This window comes from Electrophorus electricus, chromosome 3 (assembly GCF_013358815.1).
Source record: "Electrophorus electricus isolate fEleEle1 chromosome 3, fEleEle1.pri, whole genome shotgun sequence".
NCBI lineage: Eukaryota > Metazoa > Chordata > Actinopteri > Gymnotiformes > Gymnotidae > Electrophorus > Electrophorus electricus.
In genome coordinates this window covers 3,179,908-3,195,000 of record NC_049537.1, presented here as the reverse complement: position 1 = coordinate 3,195,000, position 15,093 = coordinate 3,179,908, and the positions used below count along the sequence as shown (strand labels likewise).

The 15,093-nt window shown below is 44.9% G+C and overlaps 1 protein-coding gene across 1 annotated transcript in view; it reads right to left on the bottom strand.

Annotated features, from left to right (window-relative positions):
• espnla (espin like a) overlaps positions 1-15,008 on the bottom strand; it is a 16,675-nt gene extending 1,667 nt beyond the window's left edge. Inside the window, 11 exon segments of the mRNA XM_027007742.2 lie at positions 131-295; positions 715-845; positions 1,060-1,210; positions 2,571-2,690; positions 9,860-9,991; positions 10,316-10,426; positions 10,428-10,499; positions 10,830-11,016; positions 13,321-13,511; positions 14,735-14,866; positions 14,868-15,008. Of these exon segments, the coding sequence (XP_026863543.2) occupies positions 131-295; positions 715-845; positions 1,060-1,210; positions 2,571-2,690; positions 9,860-9,991; positions 10,316-10,426; positions 10,428-10,499; positions 10,830-11,016; positions 13,321-13,511; positions 14,735-14,866; positions 14,868-15,008 (1,533 nt within the window).
• Between the last annotated feature and the right edge of the window lie 85 nt (positions 15,009-15,093).

Below are 15,093 nucleotides of genomic sequence, written 5' to 3'. Positions count from 1 at the left end.
AAAGGTCATCTCCTGTTAAAGGTGTGTTATAAAACAGGAGTGGTGACTACATATCATGGCTTTAAGCAGACTTTTATAACGGCTTGAAACGTCAAATAAAACCATCATGGCGAACTGGTAAAATCTTTACCCTTCGTCTCTGGGCCTCATCGTCCAGCAACCTGGCCTGCAGCTGGCGAACCATCACCTGTCTCTTCCACTCAGCTATAGGCCTGCCTTTCTCATCATGAGTAGGCACCAGATAGTCGATGTCACACAGGTTAGCCTCCTCTGTGGGCAACACCACCATCTTACTCTAACGAGAAAACAGAACACAACAGATTTGTGAAAAATCTGCTTCAAATCAGAGCGTGCTCCTAAAGTTTTAGTGCTGATTGTTTTTGTGGTTTGGAGAACTGAACTTTTTTTTTCCCCTTCAACCCAAACATATATCAAGCACAAGTCAATACGTTACTCAATGCACTACAGTTAAATGAAATTTAATTTAACTCAGTTCAAATTCAATTTAATTCAATTTTATATGTTTAGTGCTTTTTACAACAGACTTTGTCACAAAAGAGCTTCACAGACCATCTGCGTTGCCGTTCAACATGCACACTACTGGTAGCTAGCAAAGTCGGTGCAGTGGGAACAATTATTCATTGCGCTAAAAAAAAAAAAAAAAAAAAAAAAACCACCACCACCACCAACAACAACAAATGCCGACTCCCTTACAGCGATGGTGAAGTTGTTGGTTAAGCCAGTCTTCTTGAGCGATGTGATTGACTTCAGATCTCCCAGTTTCATATCCCTCAGCAGTTTCTTCCCCGTGCTCGCAGGCCTGCTGGAGCCAAAGCGCTTCATCACTGCAGCGACACCGACATTATTTATTCTCCATCATATGTTTCTGCTCATGGTCACGATCATATTTACACAGGCTGATTAGCATGAGTCACTACTGCGGAATTCAGCCATTAAGTGAAATTAAGGGAGGATGAATCGGTGATGACGCCAGTTCCCAAAACGGGCTGTGTGGGGTGAAGGGAGCCGCGGAGGGCAGATCCCCCCAGGCCGACTCACCCGTGGTGGCCATTTGGACATGGTGGATGCCACTGGCCACGGGCTTCTCCTGGTGGACTGAGGAGGAGGAGGAGGAGGAGGAAGAGGGCAGAGGGGGCGCAGGGGGTGGGGCAGGGTAACGAGCCTGGGGGGTATCTTCAGTCTCAGGGTGCTGGGGGAAGAGATTACATGACGCATTAGTATGATGCGCTAGTATGACACATTACGCATTAGTATGATGCATTAGTATGTCGCGCTAGTATGACGCATTACGCATTAGTATGATGCATTAGTATGTCGCGCTAGTATGACGCATTACGCATTAGTATGACGCATTAGTATGTCGCGCTAGTATGACGCATTACGCATTAGTATGATGCATTAGTATGTCGCGCTAGTATGACGCATTACGCATTAGTATGATGCATTAGTATGTCGCGCTAGTATGACGCATTACGCATTAGTATGATGCATTAGTATGTCGCGCTAGTATGACGCATTAGTATGATGCATTAGTATGATGCGCTAGTATGACGCATTACGCATTAGTATGATGCATTAGTATGTCGCGCTAGTATGACGCATTAGTATGATGCATTAGTATGTCGCGCTAGTATGACGCATTACGCATTAGTATGATGCATTAGTATGTCGCGCTAGTATGACGCATTACGCATTAGTATGATGCATTAGTATGTCGCGCTAGTATGACGCATTACGCATTAGTATGATGCATTAGTATGTCGCGCTAGTATGACGCATTACGCATTAGTATGATGCATTAGTATGTCGCGCTAGTATGACGCATTACGCATTAGTATGATGCATTAGTATGTCGAGCTAGTATGACGCATTAGTATGATGCATTAGTATGTCGCGCTAGTATGACACATTACGCATTAGTATGATGCATTAGTATGTCGCGCTAGTATGACGCATTACGCATTAGTATGATGCATTAGTATGTCGCACTAGTATGACACATTACGCATTAGTATGATGCATTAGTATGTCGCACTAGTATGACGCATTACGCATTAGTATGACGCATTAGTATGATGCGCTAGTATGACACATTACGCATTAGTATGATGCATTAGTATGTCGCGCTAGTATGACGCATTACGCATTAGTATGATGCATTAGTATGTTGCGCTAGTATGACGCATTACGCATTAGTATGATGCATTAGTATGTCGCACTAGTATGACGCATTACGCATTAGTATGATGCATTAGTATGTCACACTAGTACGACGCATTACGCATTAGTATGATGCATTAGTATGTCGCACTAGTATGACGCATTACGCATTTGTATGACGCATTGTCGTATGACGCAGTGTTGCTGCTGCTGTTGTTTTACTTGTGTGTACATCACATGAGCATAGAATTAAAAACATGAACAGTGCGTATACAAAGTGTGTGACTTTGAAGTTATTCCTTGACTGGCGTAGTTTAATAGATCGCATAACCCAACCAGCTAAGCCCCAGAACACACCTCAGCCTAGGTATCATATTAATGAGGTTAACCTTAAGGCTGTCCATGTCTTGGTATGCTTCACTGATGTCTGTGTAGTAATCCCCCAGGCTGGGCTGCCACGGCAACGCTGGCTTCTCTCTCTCCTCCAAAGGCCGAGCGGCCCAGTGCGGCTGCAGAGAAACACCAAAACAATGGAGCCTCGTACCGTGCTCGGCCCACCATGTCTGTGGCAGAGAATGAGCTGATGATGGCTGCAAAAATGGGCCAAGGTGAGGGGGTTTGGAAAAAAAACCCCCCAAAAAACGCTGCAGTGAAGGGAAAACTCAGTACACACGGCATGGAAAGATTTAGTCTGACCTTAATTGACCTGTAATGTCCTAACCGAGTCTGTACAGAATGCATATCAAATGTGGCCCCTGCAAGAACGCCCTTCATAATACACACACACACATGCACACACACACACACACACACATACACACACACACACACACACACATACTCAGAGGATCAAAGGGGATGCTGATACGCAGTACCGTGCTGCTGCTCCTCATCGCTGTGCGGTGGTCCTGCTCGTTTCCTCTCCCAGGGCACTTTGATGTCCAAACAGCGTGAAACGCGCTGTGACACGTCTCGGGGCGCGTCTTCCCAGAAAGCTGCGCAATCCGTAAACAGATAAACACGGGGCGGCTGGTGGAAATTGGGATACGATGAGCAGGGGTAGACGGGAACAAAACACAACCCCGGTCCTGTCTTTCCGTGACCTCTTCCGCAGCGGTTCGGCATCCTCTCCCGCGACCATCTGCTCCGGCGAGCGGCTTTAATCAGAGTCGGTGGACAGAGCAGGCGCCATTTGGTTCCCATTATCTCGGCCGCTTCTCCGCAGCTACAGCAGGGAGGATGGAGGAGCCCTACAGCCGATTCCACAGGCCACACAGACGCCGATAAGAAAGCAAAGAGCCGAGAGGAGCAATGGAAACACTCCACACGTGGTGGTGCTATTGACGGGAGGCGCGCTTTGAGAAGGACCAGGAGATACAGGCTCATATTATACAGGAGTGATCGTGTCTTTGATAAAGCAACTTACTCCAGAGGTTGAAAAGAGAGAGAGAGAGAGAGAGAGAGAGAGAGAGAGAGAGAGAGAGAGAGAGAGAGAGAGAGAGAGAGGGAGATGTTTACGCAACGCCAGAAGACGTGCGTTTCATGTGCGAGGGAGACAGCTCTTGCGTTATGATGTTTAAGTGTCCAAAGGTGTCCGCACTACACTTAGTGCACCGTTTTCACACATAAGGTACAAAATGCATACTTTAAACAAAGACTTTATGACTGCCTACTTTTGTTAAGATTTAACTAATATATGGCATGCTAAAACCCATTTCCACTGTGGCTCTGAGGAACTGATGGATCTGAAAGTGTTCGAGTTTAGGAGGGTTGAGCGAAAACGCTATGGACGGTCTAAGCTAAACCTTCACACGGTAAACATGGACTTCATGCTGACCTCATAAAAAGAACGACAAAAACAGACCCATTCTATGAGGTGTGTAGGCCGTATACACACATTCTTTCCATATCATCAGTTACAGCATTCCTGTGCTACGTTTCCACAGCGTGCAGTCGTGCGTTCTGTGGAGCGGTGCACTTTTTTTTCCTCTCTTATCCTTTCTCTTCTTCTCTCCCCCGATGCAAACAGGGCGAGCAGTCAAAGCTGTTGCAACAAAAGCAAAATGTAGGACGCACAGCATGGAAACATTTAGGTTGACCTCGCTTGACCCGTGATGTCCTAACTGTGTGCATACAGAATGCATATCAAATGTGGCCCTCCAAGAACACCCTACACACACACACACACACACACACACACGTATGCATGCATGTATGCGTACACACATGCACGCAGGCATATTAATAAACAAGCACACACACCTGAATGCACACACATATGCGCTCACAAGCATGCACGCACGCACACAATCTCACACACACGCATGTGGAACCATAAACGTTCTACATCCATCAGCTTTGAGGTGAGTATAGCTAAAAAGCTTCAGTTACTGTAACTAGAGAAATGCTAGGCACTCTCTAAACACAACTCAGAATAACAACTCTGCTTTTTGCTTATTAGAAACTAGAAGCTATTACCGCGTTACACAATCACAAAAGTTCACATATGAAAAAAAAGGTAATTTTTTTAATGGTAAAGAAATTATTTAATGGTAAAGCTTGTTTGATGTGGACTTCACAAAGCAAATTCCTGATAAGACAAAGAATTAGTGAAGACCAACATGCCTGAAGATATACAGCTCGTAAGTGAATAACACCTGCTGGATATTACACACCTGAGAGGACCTCTCATCTAGTACTTCACCTAATGTACAAGACAAACTCAAAATGATGAAGGACCTGAACTTAATTAAAGAAGGCAGAAACCTTTATAGCTGTCTACTGATCAATAATGGTCTAGAAACTTTAAAAATACATATGTTTATATACATAAAAATATAGGACATGTACAGCACTGTGTGAAAAGATATTAGCAACAATATGCATATATGCAAAAAAAAAAAAAAATTAGCATATATAACAAAAAAAAATTTCAATTAGCTTAATAGTGATGGAAGATGCTGTTACTTACAAGACCCTGGACCACCTGAAAGTTTTCCACACAACCCGTGACTGCTGACTCACTAACAAAGACCAGTCACCGACTCCCAATCTGCAGATCAAAGCCAGCAGCCGTTCTGCACCATCAACAGTATCCCAACCACTGGCATGATGCCAAGGCTGCCAACGAGCAGAAAACTCCGATTGGATGGCTCCCTTGACCCGCACGGTGGATTGGCTGGCCAGCAGCGCCGCTAACGGGGGACTGAACCAATAGCTGCATCCAAACAAATAGCGTCCGCAATGGAGAGGGTGCAGGGGACAACGCTCAAATCAGCTGGGAAGCAAAGAGATATTGTATCTCCTGCTTTCAACAGCAGGCAGCTACCATGTCACGGGCTCTAGTAAACTATTACTAACGGAAATAATCGGTAATCGATAGCACATGGGTCCCTTTGTGATTAGGCTGGAAGGACAGTGTGTGATCGGATTTTCAGGTGACCTCTTCATTAGCCACTGTGGCCTGGAAAAAAAAAAAAATTAAAAATTGAAAAACTCTCGGGCCAGTCAACAACTTTAACGCTGCTGGCGTCAAATGGCATTGTATCCAAAACAACAACACTGGACTGCTTTCAGTGTAGAACCTGAGGAGTTAGGATAAGGCACAGGTAACCAGATGCCAGCAGACAACATATTTCATATACATTTCAGAAAGGTCACCCGTGTCAGTTTTATGACAGAGTCCTACATAACCTTTGGATATTGGCGTGCCTACATAAACCTTCATTAGCGTCAGTCAAAGAGCCTCATGGCTGGGGTCTCGGTGCCAGTGTGAAAGGTTTGGATGGTCCATCCTGGTAAATATCACTCAGATCAAATGTTGACAAATTCCACAAACATATTACCAATACCTAATGGATTGGTTGGTGCATTGGGAAACAAACAAGATCTTCCCATTCACCTCTTTCCAGATTAATTCACCACCAGAGTGCCTCTCAAGTATTTATGTCATACAGAACAATGCAGAGTGCAGGATGAATCCAAGTTCTCCTCTACAACTTAGTTTCTATGTTTCCGTGCCATGAAAGACAGACCTGTTCTTCTAGCCCCAGACCCCCACCTCAAAGCCAAATCTAAATTAATAAACATCCAGCTATCCACAGGATCATTTCCTTTAACATGTTTTATGGCTCTGAAATTCACACCACTTGTACTTGCAGTGTGCTGCTCTTTCAGGAAGAATCTTTTTACACACTTTTAGCTGTGTGGTAAACACAATTTAATGCCAACATCTGACCAATATGGTTGAAACATTCTTGCAATATAACTGCAGGGTTGATGAGAAACATGCTTCCGGATTCTTCTTCAGTAATCAAGAGCATGTTACACTTGCAACATAGCTCCCTTATCGCCCTCTAGTGGTTGAGGCATAGTGTGCTCACGGTGGATATCGGGTCACTGACGGAGCGTACATTTTGGAATTGCACATGTTCTGTACAATAAACAAATCACTCATAGAAGCATTAAAACAAAATGAATAATATCACCTCAGCTCAGTTTCCAGGATGCTCCACAACCCAACCGTAGGACTTGTGGGTAATATAAAGATTCTATGAGTGCCCCGAAGGGACACATTTAAGAGAGCTGGCCCCTCGGCCCCCTGGCTGAGAGAGAGAGCGGGGGAAAGCACAGATCTGTGTTGTAAAATAAACCTGTGCTCTGCTTGTTTGATTACAGCTGTCTCAGGAAAAAACGGCTCTCGCGCTTCGAGTGGCGGACGGCTCCCAGGGAGGGTGACCTCTTTGGGATGAAACCCAAACATGAGGAAATGCCTAGCACGCAACTCTCTGGCTGGCGGCCCAAACAATCCATTACAGGCACCGGGAGGAAACGAGAAGGCCTGGCCCCCACCACATTAAGGTGGAACCAAACCCTGCAAACATCATGGCAACTTGCAAATCTGCGACACAGAGGAGGTACATAATTAAATCACAAGTCAAGCGGAGTCTGACTGAAATACCAAGTTACAAATTATGAAACTAGATGTTTGGACCACTAAAGAGAAGAGCGTAAACCAACATAATAAACACCATCAAAGCATATCCACACTGTGTAATAAGGGGGTGGAGAACCAGATGATTAAAAAAAATAGTCAAATTATCCTAGACTGAAAAACTCTTGTCCAATCCCATTTGTCCAACCTATTCTAGTTATATACCATTTAAATTCCTATTGAAGTATCCAGAATATTCCCTGTCTGATGTTCTGCCCCATCACATTCTTTGTTGCCCTCACTGGATTTGTGTTTAAGTTTTTAACAGTTTTGTTCTACCTTTGGGTTTTTTATGTTATTTTACACTTCGGCACTTTGGCTTTTGTACTTTGGCCACCGACACTGTCTTTGACAATCTCTGTTCATAAGGTACCAGACACCAGCAGTGCCACACAGACGGGCTCCCCATAGCTTACAGGGTCGGGAGAATCTAAAGGAAGAACGGAACAAAAAGACATCCATCGGATGCACACTTTATGCCAACAAACATTCTGCGCTCTAACCCTGCTCCTAGATTGGATTTCCATTTCCAAGCATTGGAACGGTGAAAACCCTGAAACTGATCTCCATGGATCCCATAACTGGCTCTACCTGAGCCAGTCCAGTAGAAGGTAAGTGATAGGCCCTCGGAGCGTAAAGAGTGCAAACAGGAGCATCAGGTGCCTCCGTGCGCGTGCACACACACACACACACACACACACACACACACACACACACACAGACAGTAATTAGCTCCCTATTGTTGTGACAGGGTAGATCATTTCTAGGGTTTGGTGGTGCCTGGAACCTCTAACCTCATCAAGATATGAGCTCCAGACTTCTTCAGATACTTTTCTTGCATGGCTGATGAAGGACCTCGGTTTGAAACATTCCGTTTCTCTGGGAACCCTCCGTATGTCACTGCAATTTTGACTACACCTACACCACCACCACCACTCTAGGGACTGGCTCTGAGAATACTAACACTCGACAGTAGCAAGGTTGTTGTGATTGTCTCAAAGTCTCAAAGTCAAAAGCCACCAGTGAGTTACAGTATTTCCAGGGAAATTAATGGGATTAATGACAATTAGAAGGCTAATTGTCATATGGCTACTGCTATTCACTCTGCTATCCAGCTCTGCACTGGAAAAACCAGAGTGGAACTGACCCACAGTTGACGTGCACATGAAGACTGAGGAACGTCCAGAGTTCAACAGCTGAGGAGTCAGTACACAGTATGCAAGTTTGTATATCATAAAACCAATTTATGACACGTCGTTATAGGTTGCAATGACAATGGATGAGATTCAGCCCTCCTACAATTCGAACAAATCACTAATTCTGAATTATTCCCTTGGTACCTCAGCGCTGCACAGGAGGAAATCTGAGACACTCTCTATATATCAATCATAGACTGAAGTGTTATTAGCAGAAACAGCTGGGAATACAGTTTGCCTCAAGATAATTCTTCTAAATGTACCGTACATGCTCTTATTTTGACACATAGAAAAAACAGTTCCAAAAAAAAAAGTGCTTAGTCGTGGGATGGAATATATGATAACACATGAGTATTCCCATGTAGAACATCCCATTGGTTTATGCCTCAGCTCCAAATGTGGACATTTTTTTCCTGTTGGGTTGAATGGCTGATCCCTGACCAATTCCTTTGCCTCTGACCACCCCTGAAAAATTGATGGCTCAAACTTAGGAACGTCTTGCTTAGTGATCAGTCGAAGGTCTCCTTAGGGACCACCGTGATTGTTCAGATGTACATCTCAAAGGCCCCATTTCAGCTGTGGCCTTGTGAAAACAGGCACTGGATTATATGATAGCATCTCTCATTGCCCTCTCACCTCACAGTGCTCCCAGAAGGAGAGGAGGTGTCAGTCAAAACAAGCAAGGTGACTGAGCGGCTAGCCCTGGGGTCATGGGGTCACAGGTCTGGTGTAACTGAATACAAAGCTTATGAATTCAGTGCAGGTCATACGTTTAACGAAACCAATCCGCTTTTGTTGGAAAAAGACCCAACGCTGGCTGGTTTTGTGGCCTTTTAATGCCGCTTGACTTTTGCATTCGATTTTTGCGAACATGACCTGTGCGGTTAACAAACTTTTTTTTTCAGTACTGTGTTCTTGTGATCTACTTTTAGACAATATTACAATACTTTTATACCTCTGCAACAAAACCTTAAAAGTCAAAGACTTTACACCCTAAAAGTCTTTAAACCCTAAAAGTCAAATTACTTTTGCATTCGATTTTTGCGAACATGACCTGTGCGGTTAACAAACTTTTTTTTTCAGTTCGTGTTCTTGTGATCTACTTTTAGACAATATTACAATACTTTTATACCTCTGCAACAAAACCCTAAAAGTCAAAGTAATAGTAGCAGAATCTGTTCTGATGAACTGTGAGTAAGCCATTTTGCCTCGGGGCATGGAAAACACTGCATGACTAGATGGAAAGAGAGAGAGTATTTGCGACCGTGTGGTACTGTAAAAACTAAAGATCAACCTTCAGACAAATTCAAAAGTGAACATGGGACAACAACCAGAACAACTTGATTTTATAATACAGTGCAACCGAAACCCCTACAGAGCGTAACAGAGCAGCCCTGGCTCAGAGCATTTTAGACCTGCAGGGATGCCACCTGATGGGTCAGAGAGACACGAATGATCCCGTGGAAGAGCGAAGAGTAGCAGGTCTTACGTTTCTCCCTGCCAGCCGCTGGTACCTGGCGCACTCGTAGTGGGCGTTGTACTCAGCCAGGTTGGCGACAGTGAAGCCATCCACGTCCTTCTCTGAGGGTCGCAGACTGTGCTGCACTAGGACCCTGCAGCACTGAGGATATATGGGACATCATTACTCATTAGCAATTACACAGCATTTTAATTCAGCAGCGATTAATTATACTATTGATACAATTACCAAATAAAATTTAAAAAAAACTAAAAAGGGTAATATAAAGTTACAATAAATAAACAATTAATAGAATTCCAGCACTCTTGGACCCATAACTAGCGATGCTGATTTAAGATACGATTTTATGTCAGAGAGCTACATGGATATAACAGACCTTTGAAATAAGGTCTCTCAGGTCACTCAGTCCTTGTTAAGTCCTAAGTGAGATATTTGCCCATGCGTGCTCATGCTCAAAGCCGGTACCTCCAGCATTGCGTTCTCCGCCGCGTCGTGTAAAGGAGTGCCGCCCCAGTAGTCCTTAATGACCTTCGACCCCATGCGCAGCAGCGTGTCCAGGATGCGATGATGGCCCCCCGCTGGCGGCGTAGTGCAATGCAGTAGCCCCCTCTATGTCCTGACTGTTCAGACTGATGTCTGTGAAGGAGGCCTGTGAAGTTGGAACAGCACAGCATCACCACACTGTAACAGACGATGTTTCAAACCAAGAGACACAATATCTTCTTAGGTTCTTGTTTTAGTATGATGGGAACCTGAGTCCTTTGACCTGTCTGCAGTAGGTAGTGCAAAGAGAAAGAGCAACTCAGGGCCAAGAGTCATGCCAAAAACTCCACAGCAGTCTTCTCAGGAAGGACACCCGAACCTGCAGACCTGCAGGGCTTGGTAACCGTGCCTGTGTACCTAGTACAGAACGGAACAGGAAGGCTCCTAATCCAGCCTGTCTGCTGCCTACCGTGTGTGTGTGTGCTGTATATCTCACCAGCCAGACCACCAGAGAATGGTGGCCCATGTGGGCCGCCGTGTGCAGAGATGTCATGCCATCCTTGGCTCTCAGATGCACGTCAGCTCCACAGTCCTTTACCAGGTACTCAAGCATGTGCAGGTGCCCCTCCTGACAGGCCAGGTAGACAGGCGTGGCTCCAATCAAAGTCTGACGGTTCACACACCTGGAAGAAAGACGCACCACCAGTTACTTTCAGAGGAAAACAGATCGATCACGTGGAACCTTCGCGATAACCCATTAAAACTGACCTGGGTGACCGCTGGGTGTCTAAAATCTAGTCACCAGATACTTTCATGAAAGTACAGGTTAAATGTAGGTAGACTAGTGCTTGCACAAAGGGCATGACATCTCTATACATGCAGGCCATTATTTTTTATGTTCTTTGCTAATGCCCGCTTGACCCTCAAATCAGCCCCTTCGACCCCGACATTCAGACATTCAAGAACTCTGTTTGACCTGAGCGTGGCTGGCAATAAGAGATCTGGCTCATCTGTTCCGGACACAATCCTGCCATATGCAAAAGAAATCATGAGATGTCGAATCACAATACACTTTCTGAACCTAAACATGAGATCTCCAGTGTGTACCGATGGTTAAATATAGAATAGTTAGAGAGAAAATTGCTTTACCAAATCTTTCATGGCTCCTGCATTGGGACATAGTACTAAGCACCAAGAATTACACTCTGCAAAACCAATCAGTGTCTTCTCTATTAATCACACTGGGTTTATATAAAGTTTAAGCGATCTCTTGAGCATTTGGAAGCCTTGTCATACTCAACAACAACCTGAGATCTGCAGGTTTCAATTCACCACTCAGAAGCATATCTTGATCTTCTTGTGTGACTGGCCTGTAATTTGCTTATGGGGTATCACGTAATTATGAATATCTACTGTCTCTCAAGAAACAAAACACGTACAGCCATGAAAAAATACAGGCTAAGCGTTTAGAATATAAGAACTCTTTAAAACAACAGAACAGCTGTTAAGAACGTTACAGAACACGAGGACTTTAAAACGTTAGAGGTAATTGGAGCGCCGATTCATTTCTGTGCAGATCTCCTTCCACAGACTTTACCTTCATGTCCAAAGCTACAGCGCTGAGGAAGGGTCCCACTTCCAGCCCCTCGCACTCGCTGGATGCAAGCTCTGCGTCTAGAGCTCCAGTTACTGTAGTGTGTGACAGACTGGCAGCCTTCATCCATTCAATACCTGCTAATCTTTAGCCACTTGTAATTGGTTGACTCCGGATCCAAATGGCATAGCTATGCACCTGATCGTATACAAACATGAAGACGTGCTCACACACTCACACACACACCTATCTGTGCCAATGCATCCCTTAGTGTCTCGGATCCCATAGTTGACGTTTCATTGAAGCATAAAGGATCTGTATATCCACAATAGTAGGAAGAGTCAGACCGGTCTACAGGTTTGCACAAACAATCCGATAATGTGACTTCAGGATGAGATTCAGCATTAATTTTCCTCCCCTGCTCCGACCACCTAATTAACCTGAGACCCTAAGCTGCTAACCATTAGGCCAAAGTCTAACTGGCCAAGGCAATAACTGAAGCAATGGAGTAAAAAGCTCATTTAAATTCATTACAATACATAAATTAAGACAGAATTAATATTGTATTATTAAATAACTCAAATTTTAAGTACCCAATGCACCACAGCCTTATATGTGCACAAAATTGTGTCCTTTATGTGCTCACATGTTTAATTCATGTTTCATTCTACAGAAGAATGTAGCTGGTTACATAAGATACAAAGAACATATACAATTACATACAAACATGCAACATAAACACAAACACAAACATAAACACAAACATAAACATAAGTAGGGGGCTACGTGTGTTTCCCTGATGCTGAGTGTACATTTCCTGGTTCATTGTTTGGCGGACAGGACATGACACAATGGTTACGATCAAAACCTTTTCCTATTACAGAAATAGCACGCTATCCTGTTGTCAACAATTTTACAGATTATTTCCAAGTACCCACAATGCACTTTATATTGTAGTATTCTGCTGATGTTTGAATAAACTGAACAAAGTTACTGTCTCACCCAAATTCCACTCAGCTCACTCCAGAGGTTAATTAACTAATTCATTTAACCTTTATATCTGCCCTCAGATTTAACACACACACACACACACACACACACATATATGTATATATATATATATATATATATATATATATATATATATATATATATATATAGTAATGCAATTTTATGAACATTACATCTTTACTCATATTTATCAAATCATGTGAGAACTACAGAAGAGCCAAACTCATTTGCAAGCCAGCATGCAAGATATTGAAGAATATCTGCGCTGTATAAAAGTGATACTGTGTGTGTTGTGAATATTATCCACTACTCCAAATGTAACGAACAATAATTAGTAAATCGTTTACATATATGTGGCAGGTGTTTAGAGGTAGCCTCCTACCCTGGAGCTTGGCCAATCAGAAGTTTCAAACACGCAAGGTCATCCTTGGCAGCAGCGTAGTGGGCGGGGAAAGCCCCACAGTTGGTCTCTTGATCAGCCCTCCCCCCGAAGGCAAGCAGCCAATGGACAACCTCCGCCTTCCCAAACCGCGCAGCGAGATGAAGTGCAGGGGCCCCTGTTGCATCTTGCTCCTGAAATCAAGGCCCGTGTTTATGAAAACTACACAGTGACATTTCCAAAGACCCGAACAACGAATTACATCTACCAAATTAGGCAGAAGTGGCTGCCCTTCTAAAGTTTTAGCAATTTCAATGAAGATGTCTCTTTATTGATTTGAATTGACCAGTGACATAGTGGGTGAAGAAAACCAACAGTCACTCCATAGTGTGTTACAGTGTTTATGTTGTTATTTATTTTGCAACACAACTACAAACCTGACAGAATATTTTGGTACAAGGAGGTCACAGATGTCACCACACCACCATTCAAGCAGTGGCTTGCAGCGTTGCGTTCCCTGACAAACGCGTCCGCCAGCAAGCCCTCAGCTGGTCTCCATCTTATTGCTCCAATCAAATTAGGAAATCCATCTTTATTCAATCAAGCTAAGGAAATGATCATTAACAATTCAACCCCCATGGACAACTTTGACCTCACGCTGGCATACACGGCCAATAAAAAGAAGCCCTCCTCCGCCCATTACTGAGAAACTCCAGCCGGACCACCGACCTGGACGAACGTTATCGCTTTGGCGAACGATAACGGGGCACTTAAAAACGCGCACCTTAAGCGAACCCAGCTGGCCGCAAATTCGAGCAAGAGTTTGTTGAGGTTGAAAGAGCCGGTTTGCATTAGTGTGAGCGAGGTGCCTGGGGCCCCGCTGCTTCTCGTTAGCTTCGTCATGCAATGCGACTGGACAGCGAGCCGGTGGAAGCCCTCCATACTCTCCAGTGGCCGTGGCCCCAACGACCCCTGATTAGGTGCAAGCCTACATTTACAACAGGTGGCGATGACCAGTGTTGTTTAACACATGAGCTCAGTGTGTTGCTATCCTTGTTTACCGCATGCTCTCAGGAAACAAGGTCACGGGAGCTTTTATTCAGCCGCAAAAAACAACTGCTTTTAAACTGTACGTATCCACTTTCTGCGCCTCACCGAAAGTCACCGGCGGTTATGTATGAATTCCATTATGGCTCGGCTTGTGAAATGTGAGCTCCACTCAGCTCCGGAGGATAATTACTTTTAGCCACACTAACCCCCAGCAATGTGCTTTGTGCTGCATACAAAAGATGAAACCGCTACGGCTCAGGTTACACAGGACACCCTATATGTCTTCTCCCCATATCTGTCCGTAACCCTAGACGACAGCAAGCTTATATCAAACACTGCCGTACCTGGCCGGCGCCCGGCCTCTCACCTGTACGCTGCACGCGGCACACTGCACCAGCCACTGCACCTCGCACGCGTGTCCGGTCGCCGCGGTGTCATGGAGCGGCGTGGCTCCGTTCAGCGCCCTGCTGTCCGCAGCCATCCTGGCCTCCGTCACCAGCAAAGTGCAGGCAGTCCAGCTGGCCAAAGCGTGCGGCGTGGTGCACCGGGCCGGCTGCCGTCAGATGCCCGGCCGTGGCGAGCGGCCTCAGGCGCTCCAGGTCACCGGCACGAGCAGCCGCGACGGCCTGCTGTAGTACCATCTCCGCCCCGCCATCCTCGCCGGCGCTCAATACCCACCTACATCCGGACAGGATCAGCCTACCCTGACCACACACACACGGCCAG